At 45.6% G+C, this 12491-nt stretch overlaps 1 protein-coding gene across 1 annotated transcript; it reads right to left on the minus strand.

Annotated features, from left to right (window-relative positions):
• On the minus strand, window positions 1-9074 carry LOC311111389 (butyrophilin subfamily 1 member A1-like; the record flags this gene model as incomplete). The annotated part of the gene is made up of 14 exons (XM_084154106.1): window positions 9004-9074; window positions 8549-8617; window positions 7891-8253; window positions 7500-7787; window positions 6908-7036; window positions 5975-6007; window positions 5664-5696; window positions 2528-2560; window positions 2011-2043; window positions 1848-1880; window positions 1569-1589; window positions 1104-1130; window positions 802-828; window positions 1-545 (listed from the first exon to the last, which is right to left on the minus strand). Exons 2-14 carry the CDS (start codon window positions 8613-8615, stop codon window positions 1-3), a joined length of 1632 nt encoding a protein of 543 aa, XP_084010232.1. The 5' UTR covers window positions 8616-8617; window positions 9004-9074.
• Between the last annotated feature and the right edge of the window lie 3417 nt (window positions 9075-12491).

Here is a 12491-nt window from a genome sequence, read left to right on the forward strand (position 1 = left end):
TCAGTCAGTGACATCTACAGGAGTGATGACCAGTGGGGCTGAGTTTTTACCACCATGATTTAGACCGGGGCAGAAGAATGGATAGAGTTTCGCAGTGAAGGTGTAGCCAGTGAAAGAGTAGATATGAGACCTGGCCTCCACATTGTAGAAGGAGACCTGACCCTCCTCATAATCCACAAACACCCCCACCTTCTGGGGCTTCTCTCTCAGGGAGAGGGGGACAGTGAGACCAGTGAGAGCCTTGTACTCTCTATCCCTCAGAAACACAGTCCAGTATCCATTCCAAGGGCTCAGTGTAATCTTCCCCTTCCTGTTGATGGACTCTCTGACCACTCCTAAAGTCCACCCAGTCTTCCCCTCCACCTGCACCTCATAGTAGAATCTCCCTGAGGAGAAACTCTCCTTTCCCAGGACATAGGGAACAGTATTAAACCTCTCTGGGTTGTCAGGGAGATGCTGCCATACGTCTCCATTTCTAACTTGTTTCCCGTCTTCAGACAAGATGAGTTTGGGATGTGCTGTATCAGGATCTAGAGTCACATCCACTGTGGAGAGAAACATACAATTCATTAGAATTATTTTGAAAAACAAACAAATTTGGAGACAACATTTTACTGCAGGACTTGCTGCACAGTACATTACTGTAGACACATGAAGCCTATAGGTTGTTATTGATAACAACATAAGTATACTGTAGATATGAATGTGTGATCATGTTATTACAATTAATACCGCTATGTGAAGATATTAATATTCATGTAAAACTCTAGGTGGGTGGAAAGGAGAGTATTACACACTGACCTGCATGTTTTCTGATGGTTTCAAGTTCTAGAATATAGAGAAAGAGTTTGTCAGATTTGGGGGATACCAGAAACTATGGTAATATAATGTTACAGTAGTGTATACTGTATGGTGCACTTGGAGAATGATGACAAATCCCCATCTATAAACGTTATTGATGTGGTGAGATTGATTTTATTTTATGGAAGTTCTAAGTGACAATGTATAAAAATACATCACTCTTCCATAATACAGTATACCTGCAAACAACAATATGAAGTGATCTAATCTATTTTAAAAATAATTCAGTATCATTAATTTACCTGGACTCCCCTTCATGTTTACAAAATCTGTGGGTAAATTAAACAAATGAAACAAATTATTATTCCTGTTAATTAAAGCGTGAACATGTTCAAATAAAATAATGGAATAAAATAGCACTCTTGGTGTGAATTCCAATACAGTGATATTTTACTACATAATTATGACTAATCTTTGTGCTATTTGCATATTTGCACAATGGAAATTGTAAACCCTCAGAACAGGGCTCTCCAACACTGTTCCTGGAGAGCTACTGTCCTGTAGGTTTTTGATCCAACTCTAGTGAGACTGATTTTAATAATTAGCTGGTTGATAAGTTGAATCAGGTTAGTTACAACTAAGGTTGGATCGAAAAACGTACAGAAGGGTAGCTCTGCAGGAACAGGGTTGGAGAACCCTTCCTTAGAATATGTATTTTATATTAACTATAAGGGTCTAGTAATGCATTGTGTATAGCTGCTACTTACCCAGCTGATCAGCAAGTATCTCTACAGACAAACAGAATAATCAAAGTCAATTAAAGCATTCTTAAAGGTGAATAATTCATTAAATTAATTGTTGACAGGGGGATGGGGACAGTGAAAGCAATGTGATAAAAAACTATGTAAAATATGTAAGGATTTTAAATCCATGAAACTAGCTGTTGTACTGGCATCCATTTCTGTAACATATTCATGTAATGGGGATTGTTTGTCTCCAAATGTTGTTTGACATATTGATGCATAAGAATGTTGGACACAACTTACTCAGCTTACGAGTGTTGCCATCTTGAACTTTCTCTGCAGACATAAAAAAAGAACAGTTAGCGATAACATCCTTAATGAACACATCTCACATCCATTGAGAAGACAATTATTAAAATATAAACTTATTACACATTGATACATAGTACTGTTAGACACTACTTACTCAACTCTTGACTGTGTTTAGCTTTGGATGCATCTGGAAGCATGAAAATAGATAACAGTTAGAGGAAAGGTCCACAAAAGGACCTACTCAAGATGTCTCCAATTGTTGTTTAACATACTGTCACGTTCGTTTACAGACGGGACGGATCAAGGCGCAGCGTGATATGCATACATGTTTATTTATATTGAATAAACACCACGACAAAACAATAAACAAACGATACGTGACATCCAAGGAAGCACAGCACAACATACCTTAACACGGAACAAGATCCCACAACCCACTAGTGCCAATAGGCTGCCTAAGTATGGTCCCCAATCAGAGACAACGAGCTACAGCTGCCTCTGATTGGGAACCACCCTGGCCAACATAGATCTACACATTCTAGATCTAAACATAGAAAATCAACATAGCAAAACACAACACAGAAAAATACACACCCTGACTCAACAAATACGAGTCCCCAGAGTCAGGGCGTGACACATATTGATGCATAAGGATGTTGGACACAACTTACTCAGCTTACGATCGTTGTCATCTTGAACTTTCTCTGCAGACATAAAAAGAGAACAGTTAGAGTGAACATCCTTAATGAACACATCTCACATCCATTGAGAAGACAATTATTAAAATATAAACTTATTACACATTGATACATAGTACTGTTAGACACTACTTACTCAACTCTTGACTGTGTTTAGCTTTGGATGCATCTGGAAGCATGAAAATAGATAACAGTTAGAGGAAAGGTCCACAAAAGGACCTACTCAAGATGTCTCCAATTGTTATTTGACATATTGTCACGTTCGTTTACAGACGGGACGGACCAAGGCGCAGCGTGATATGCATACATATTTATTTATATTGAATAAACACCACGACAAAACAATAAACAAACGATACGTGAAGTCCAAGGCAGCACAGCACAACATACCTTAACACGGAACAAGATCCCACAACCCACTAGTGCCAATAGGCTGCCTAAGTATGGTCCCCAATCAGAGACAACGAGCTACAGCTGCCTCTGATTGGGAACCACCCAGGCCAACATAGATCTACACATTTTAGATCTAAACATAGAAAGCTGGATCAGGCACCGATGGAGCGGACTGCTCTGGCTCCGGAGTGGAGCCGCTGACCGTAACTGGACTGGACCCCGGTGGAGCGGATTGCTCTTGCTCCGAAGTGGAGCAGCTGACCGGTGCCGGACCAGGCACCGGTGGAACAGGCACGGGCCGTGCCGGACTGGACACACGCACCACTGGCTTGGTGCGGGGAGCAGGAACGGGCCGGACCGGGCTGACGACGCGCACCACTGGCTTGGTGCGGGGAGCAGGAACGGGCCGTACCGGACTGGCGACGCGCACCACTGGCCTGGTGCGGGGAACAGGAACAGGCCGGGCTGGGCTGGCAACGCGCACCACTGGCTTGGTGCGAGGGGCAGGAACAGGCCGGGCCGGGCTGGCAACGCGCACCACTGGCTTGGTGCGAGGGGCAGGAACAGGCCGGGCCGGGCTGGCGACGCGCACCACTGGCTTGGTGCGAGGGACAGGAACAGGCCGGACCGGGCTGGCGACGCGCACCACTGGCTTGGTGCGAGGGACAGGAACAGGCCGGACCGGGCTGGCGACGCGCACCACTGGCTTGGTGCGAGGGACAGGAACAGGCCGGGCCGGGCTGGCGACGTGCACCACTGGTTTGGTGCGAGGGGCAGGAACAGGCCGGACCGGGCTGGCGACGCGCACCACTGGTTTGGTGCGAGGGACAGGAACAGGCCGGACCGGGCTGGCGACGCGCACCACTGGCTTGTTGCGAGGGACAGGAACAGGCCGGGCCGGGCTGGATGACGCGCACCACTGGTTTGGTGCGAGGGGCAGGAACAGGCCGGACCGGGCTGGCGACGCGCACCACTGGCTTGGTGCGAGGGACAGGAAGAGGCCGGACCGGGCTGGCGACGCGCACCACTGGCTTGGTGCGAGGGACAGGAACAGGCCGGACCGGGCTGGTGACGCGCACCACTGTCTTGGTGCGAGGGGCAGGAACAGGCTGGGCCGGGCTGGTGACGCGCACCACTGGTTTGGTGTGAGGGGCAGGAACAGGCCGGACCGGGCTGGCGACGTGCACCACTGGGTTGATGCGAGGAGCAGGAACGGACCGAACCGTACTGGGAACACACACCACTGGCTTAGTGCGGGAAGCAGGAACGGGTCGGGCCGTACTGGGAACACGCACCACTGGCTTAGTGTGGGGAGTAGGAACGGGCCGGACCGGACTGGCGACACGCACCACTTGCTTGGTGCGAGGAGCGGGACTGGGTTCCTTTATAAACCCCCGCTCCTTCTGCTGCCTAACCAGCTCCTCTCGCCGTGCCTCTACACTCTCCTTCTCCCTTATAGCCTCCTGTAGCGCCTCCCTCTGACCTAATAACTCCTGCTCCCTCTGAACCAACAGCCCCCGTAACCTGGTGGCCTCCTCTCCTAACCTGCAGATCCACCCTGTCGCTGCCTCCTGCTGCCTCGTCGTCCACACCGTGTGCCCCCCACACATTTTTTTATTGGGGTTGCCTCTCGGGTCTCTGTCGTCGGCACTCCTCTTCCCGTGAGGACTCCTCCGGGAGCCCCCACGAGTTAGGGAACAGACACTCGTCATCGTCGTCATCCTCCGACTCCTCAGTGTAGTACTGTTCCCACTCCTCTTCCCAAGGTCGTAGGGACCCAATCCGAAACCCAACCGGGTGCCGTGGTCGGGGCTCTTCTCTATCGCTCCCCGACCACCCCTTTACCCCCCCCCCAAAATGTTATTGGGGCTGCTTCTCGGGCCTCCTCCTCGGCCGGCTTCTGTGTTGCCGTCGTTCCTCTCCTGCCTGGGCATTTACCTTCGCCCATGGCCCTTTCCCCGCGAATATCTCCTCCCATGACCACAATTTGCCCACCTGTGACATCGCTACTCGCTCTTCCTGGGCACGCTGCTTGGTCCTCGTTTGGTGGGATCTTCTGTCACGTTCGTTTACAGACGGGACGGACCAAGGCGCAGCGTGATATGCATACATGTTTATTTATATTGAATAAACACCACGACAAAACAATAAACAAACGATACGTGAAGTCCAAGGCAGCACAACACATTTACATTTACATTTTAGTCATTTAGCAGACGCTCTTATCCAGAGCGACTTACAGGAGCAATTAGGGTTAAGTGCCTTGCTCAAGGGCACATTTACGTCATTTAGCAGACGCTCTTATCCAGAGCGACTTACAAATTGGTGCATTCACCCTATAGCCAGTGGGATAACCACTTTACACTTTTTTTTTTTTTTTTTTTTTGGGGGGGGGGGGGGGGGGTAGAAGGATTACTTTATCCTATCCCAGGTATTCTTTAAACACAACATACCTTAACACGGAACAAGATCCCACAACCCACTAGTGCCAATAGGCTGCCTAAGTATGGTCCCCAATCAGAGACAACGAGCTACAGCTGCCTCTGATTGGGAACCACCCCGGCCAACATAGATCTACACATTCTAGATCTAAACATAGAAAATCAACATAGCAAAACACAACACAGAAAAATACACACCCTGACTCAACAAATACGAGTCCCCAGAGTCAGGGCGTGACACATATTGATGCATAAGGATGTTGGACACAACTTACTCAGCTTACGATTGTTGTCATCTTGAACTTTCTCTGCAGACATAAAAAGAGAACAGTTAGAGTGAACATCCTTAATGAACACATCTCACATCCATTGAGAAGACAATTATTAAAATATAAACGTATTACACATTGATACATAGTACTGTTAGACACTACTTACTCAACTCAAGACTGTGTTTAGCTTTGGATGCATCTGGAAGCATGAAAATAGATAACAGTTAGAGGAAAGGTCCACAAAAGGACCTACTCAAGATGTCTCCAATTGTTATTTGACATATTGATGCATAAGGATGTTGGACACAACTTACTCAGCTTACGATCGTTATCATCTTGAACTTTCTCTGCAGACATAAAAAGAGAACAGTTAGAGTGAACATCCTTAATGAACACATCTCACATCCATTGAGAAGACAATTATTAAAATATGACACATTGATCCACAATTATTAAAATATGACACATTGATCCATAGGACCAGGAGTGTCAAACTCATTCCATGGAGGGCCTAGTGTCTGCTGTTTTCTGGTTTTGCCTTTCAATTAAGACCTAGACAACCAGGTGAGGGGAGTTTCTTACTAATCAGTGACCTTAATTAATCAATCAAGTACAAGGGAGGAGTGAAATCCGCAGACACAAAAGGACCTACTCAAGATGTTTTTTGACAAAGTCCTTTCCATGAAGGAGCCAATTACACTGATGTGATTCAGTTAAACCACACACTGTGATTTAAAGAAACCTTATATTAAATAATCTGGTGTTATTGTGGAGAAAGTTGTTTGAAATAGAAATGTTTCCCTATACATAGAAATTAGCATTTTCTTGATAGAAATCCTTAAATACACATGTACAGTATCTGACCAATGTCTGCTTTTTACTTCTAAAGGTCAAATAGGGGGTGCTTATATTTGTTCTGTTTCACTGCATATACAAGTGGTTAACCTGTACGAGTGTGAGGTGTGAAATGGAAATGTGTTTTTTACATATCCCAACTCCTCCTGAGACACCCTCAGAAAGTGAGGTCATGGCCAGGGATCAGACATTATTGACCGCGACCCTGGAGCAATTAGGGTTAAGTGCCTTGCTCAAGGGTAGATCAACTGATTTTGTCACCTTGTCGGATCGGGGAATCGAACTAGCAAGCTTTTGGTTCTAGTACCCAACTCCTTGTATGCTACTCTATAAACTGCACTGTAAAACATTTACATTCAGTCAAATAAACCCTTTAATCACTTTTCTAATACCGTAATCATTGCGCAAACCAATCCAGCGCCTGATGGTGAAAGCTAATATGACCACAAGGACAATACTCAGAGAGACAATCACTGCAAAGGCCACTCTCCATGTGTCTGTGTGAACAATGATCAGCTCACCTGCAAGACACAAATCAACTGAGATCAGTGACATGCTTACCACTGCTACCAAATAATAACATTAAAGGGTAATTTCACTCATAAAAAAAGTTTTGTCAGAGGTTTACAGACCTCAAATGTAGACTAATGTCAAAATTATACCACATCTCATGACATCAGTTGTGTAGATTCAGCAATATGCCTCAATGCCAAATGAATGGAAAGATGAGCACCATCTAATGTCCTGGTTTTCCTGGTTTCATTTTAACTTATCTTTTCCATTCATTTGGGGTGGAGGCATATAGCTGGATCTACAAAACCAACGTGGTTTCAGTTTGACATTACTATACTTTAGTGTTCTAAACATGTCGACAACTGTCCTATTTATGTTTAATTGTTACTCAGCCTTTGTAATACAAAAGCATATAAAACATTACAAGTGTTTCATATCAGCTAAACAATAATATGATGTTTTGCAACTCACTAGAGATGTGAAACTCTGTCTCCATGTTGATCTGCTCACTGAGTTGCCTCTGTCTGAGTCTGCAGGTAAAGTGGTTGGTGTCAGTCTCCTTTACAATGGTCTTTAGTTTGACTATGTAGAACCCCTTATAGTCCCTGTCTGTCTCTGAAGGTCCAGCAGACAGAGTGACCCCTTCACTGTCCAGCCACTCCAACTCAGGCTCAGGGAACCAGCCTTTAGATACACACAGCAGACCCATCCCTCCTTCTTTCTGTCCCTCAATGGAAAGCTCTGGCTTGGATCCTATAGCTACAGACACAAAGGGAGACTGGACATGAAGTACTGCTGAGATTGGAAACATAATCATGTACTTCGCTGTGGGGTTGTTGTATTTATGGGAAAATAAATTAACCTGTTATGTGGACTTGAATGGTGGCATCATCATAATGGTTCTTAGACTCAACAAGACATTTGTAAAGTCCATCGTCTGTGCCTTGTACCCTGGTCAGTTTCAAAGAGGTGTTTCCCTTTTTCAGTTCCTCTTTAAACAATGATGTCCTTCCCTCGTAGGAGCGGATCTGATCATGGTATTTGTCTCTGCCGTCTTGGTAGAGATGGACTCGAATGTTTGACCGAGGGTCTGGGTGGTTGACTCTGAACCAGTCAACTCTCATGTCCTCAGCGCTGATGTTGGGTTTGATGTAACAGGGCAGAATGATGTCATCACCAGCCACAGCAACAATGTCACGAGTCGGACCAAGAACCTCAAACCTTTCTGGAGAGAGAAACAACCATTCACCATCAAAAACTATCTTGCACATCATCAACTGTTGGTCCCATTCAGACTTTAACAGACCACACTAAAGATGAACACCAAACCTGGCTCAAATTCTTAAGGTTTGCTTGATTTAGCCAATGGAATAGCCTAGTACCGAAAGTGCAAACCATACCCATCGTTCATGTAAATTCTTACGTTGTTCATATACACACACACACACACACACACACACACACACACACACACACACACACACACACACACACACAAAGAACATATTAGGTCACTCTACCAGAGCATGATCTTTGGAGGAGAAGCAGGAGATTAACACTCAGACAGTCTGTCCAAGTCCACATCATTTCTGAAAGAGAGGATTACATACTGTATATCAATCATAAAGATCCTGAGCCCAAGACCCTCAATGTGATTCAAAGTAGGCTATTTTATGGATCATATGGTATGGTATGGATTTATTATTTAATCCCCTGAGACCAAAGACAGAAGACTACTTAAGACAGACTTTCTAAAATATGTAAAACTTGGTCATTTAATTAAGGTAAGGTAAGGTAAAGGGAGACGGAACCATAGGTACCTGAAACTTTAGCCTGTCTGGTTTTCACACACAGTTATTGCCAACCATCAACATTGACTTGAATATTAATTGTGGGGATTTATTAGTATAAAGCATTTATCCCATTAACACCATTATCCCTGACAGCTTTAAACACACATACAAATAATACTTACGATTAGATACATGCAGATCACAATTGAGAAGGGTTTGGCTTCAAGCTCGCTCATCTGTGCCGTTTTTAGATGTAATTTATGTAGTTCTGTCCTTGAGCTGTTCTTGAACAAAGATCAACTGAAACTTTACCTTGCCTGGTTCTCAAGTTACAGTCAGCTCTAAACTTTCACTTAAAACACTTATTTCCATAAATCCCCATAATCACTAACAGCATAAGACCCATATGATAATACAATGATATAATAATAATTACCATAAATTGCAAGCAGAACACAACTGACATATGTCTCAAAGTGAAAGTGAAACTCCTGATCTATCACACAGTTGACACTAGAGAGCGGAGACACACTGATAAAGGGACATGGCATATAGGCTGTGGCGTTGTAGAGGGGAAAGTACATCATATGTTGGGAAATACAAACTAGTTCTATTATCCTATCTCAGCTCGTATTCATTATAAATAATGTGGTACTACTGACAATTATATCATGGTTGTCACGCCCTGGCTCTGGGGACTTTTATATGTTGAGCCAGGGTGTTAGTTTCTATGTGTTAGTTTCTGGGTGTTAGGTTCTATGTTTCGTTTTCTATGTTCTTGTTCTAGTTTATGTGTTTCTATGTTGGCCGGGGTGGTTCCCAATTAGAGACAGCTGTGGCTCTTTGTCTCTGATTGGGAACCATACTTAGGCAGCCTGTTGTGCACTTGTCTTTTGTGGGATCTTGTTCCGTGTAGGTTTGTTTTGGATTGACCGAGGACTTCACGTTTCGTTTTGTTGTTTTGTGATTGTTACAAAGTACTAATTAAAAGATGTACGCATTTCACGCTGCGCCTTGGTCCGTTACTTATAACGATCGTGACAGAAGATCCCACCAAAACAGGACCAAGCAGCGTTTCCAGGAGCAAACGCCGGAGGTAACGTTGGTAGATGTCCTCCTCGGTTGGGGGAGGATAACGGAGGAGGAGGCCGTCCGTTACCGGAGGGCGATGAAGGGGGAGACCCAGGCAGGAGAGGAGAAGCGGCGCCAACCGGGCCGTCGTCGTACAGGCGAGAGGCAACCCCAATAAAAAAATTTGGGGGGGCACACGGCATGGACGACGGGGCTGCTGGAGGCAGCTACAGGGTGAGATTGTGGACTAGGAGAGAAGGCCACCAGGTTACGGGGGCCATTGGTCATTAGAGGGAAGGAGAGTGTAGAGGCACGGCGAGAGGTACTGGGGTGTGTTACCAGTCCGGTCCGGCCCGTTCCTGATCCCCACACCAAGCCAGTGGTGCGCGTCGTCAGCCCGGTCCGGCCCGTTCCTGCTCCCCGCACCAAGCCAGTGGTGCGCGTCGTCAGCCCGGTCCGGCCCATTCCTGCTCCCCGCACCAAGCCTGTGGTGCGTGTCGTCAATCCGGCACAGCCCGTGCCCGTTTCACCGGTGCCTGGTCAGGTACCGGTCAGCTGCTCCACACCGCAGCCTAAGCAATCCGCTCCACCGATGTCCAGTCCAGCTCCAGCCAGCGGGACCAGACCAGGGGCGCTACGGGGGGTTAGTTAGAGGGTGGTGGTCACCGCCTCCAAGGCGGAATGCCCACCCGGCCACTCCCCTGTTGGGTTTAGTTGGCGCGGTCGCAGTCCGCGCCTTTGGGGGGGGGTACTGTCACACCCTGGCTCTGGGGACTTTTATATGTTGAGCCAGGGTGTTAGTTTCTATGTGTTAGTTTCTGGGTGTTAGGTTCTATGTTTCGTTTTCTATGTTCTTGTTCTAGTTTATGTGTTTCTATGTTGGCCGGGGTGGTTCCCAATTAGAGACAGCTGTGGCTCGTTGTCTCTGATTGGGACCATACTTAGGCAGCCTGTTGTGCTCTTGTCTTTTGTGGGATCTTGTTCCATGTAGGTTTGTTTTGGATTGACCGAGGACTTCACGTTTCGTTTTGTTGTTTTGTGATTGTTACAAAGTACTAATTAAAAGATGTACGCATTTCACGCTGCGCCTTGGTCCGTTACTTATAACGATCGTGACAATGGTACCTACATATTTGGCAACTGCCTGATACGGTAACTGAATGGTGCTCTACATCATGTTGCTATGTGATCTGGTCAAATGCAGTGCACTATATTATGAGATGTAGTAGGTTATCATTTGATATTAACCCTCAGAGTTCCACCATACCAGTCTCAGAGTAGTACAGTATACAGTATTACACTTTTGACTATGATAAATGCGTAACCAGGCCAGCCCAGTACAGCTCTGGTCAGATTGGCTCGGTCAGCAGTGTGAAAGGGTATGTGAGCTATATTCTAAATATAAGTGTCTGGGTCTATGTGTTGGCTGTGGTTAGTGGTGATGTGAGACTGCTGAGACAGGCAGGAAACAGAAACAGGAAACACCATAATCCTCCTAGAGAGGGGGCACGCATCCCATTATGCACTGCAAAGAGGAGAGGAGAAAACACACCCACTCTGTTCCAGCCTCCAAAACAAGAGAACAGTCCTATCTACAGTATGTAGTCCAAAAGGTGATGACTGCAGTAGGATGGATAAAAGGTGATGACTGCAGTAGGGTGGATAAAAGGTGATGACTGTAGTAGGATGGATAAAAGGTGATGACTGCAGTAGTATGGATAAAAGGTGATGACTGCAGTAGGATGGATAAAAGGTGATGACTGCAGTAGGATGGATAAAAGGTGATGACTGCAGTAGGATGGATAAAAGGTGATGGCTACAGTAGGATGGATAAAAGGTGATGACTGCAGTAGGGTGGATAAAAGGTGATGACTGTAGTAGGATGGATAAAAGGTGATGACTGCAGTAGTATGGATAAAAGGTGATGACTGCAGTAGGATGGATAAAAGGTGATGACTGCAGTAGGATGGATAAAAGGTGATGACTGCAGTAGGATGGATAAAAGGTGATGGCTACAGTAGGATGGATAAAAGGTGATGACTGCAGTAGGGTGGATAAAAGGTGATGACTGTAGTAGGATGGATAAAAGGTGATGACTGCAGTAGGATGGATAAAAGGTGATGACTGCAGTAGTATGGATAAAAGGTGATGACTGCAGTAGGGTGGATAAAAGGTGATGACTGCAGTAGGATGGATAAAAGGTGATGGCTACAGTAGGATGGATAAAAGGTGATGACTGCAGTAGGATGGATAAAAGGTGATGACTGCAGTAGGATGGATAAAAGGTGATGACTACAGTAGTATGGATAAAAGGTGATGACTACAGTAGTATGGATAAAAGGTGATGACTACAGTAGGATGGATAAAAGGTGATGACTACAGTAGGATGGATAAAAGGTGATGACTACAGTAGTATGGATAAAAGGTGAGAACTGCAGTAGGGTTGATAAAAGGTGAGAACTGCAGTAGAATGGATAAAAGGTGATGACTACAGTAGAATGGATAAAAGGTGATGACTACAGTAGGATGGATAAAAGGTGATGACTACAGTAGTATGGATAAAAGGTGATGACTACAGTAGTATGGATAAAAGGTGATG

This window comes from Coregonus lavaretus (assembly GCF_964263955.1).
Source record: "Coregonus lavaretus genome assembly, chromosome: 37".
NCBI lineage: Eukaryota > Metazoa > Chordata > Actinopteri > Salmoniformes > Salmonidae > Coregonus > Coregonus lavaretus.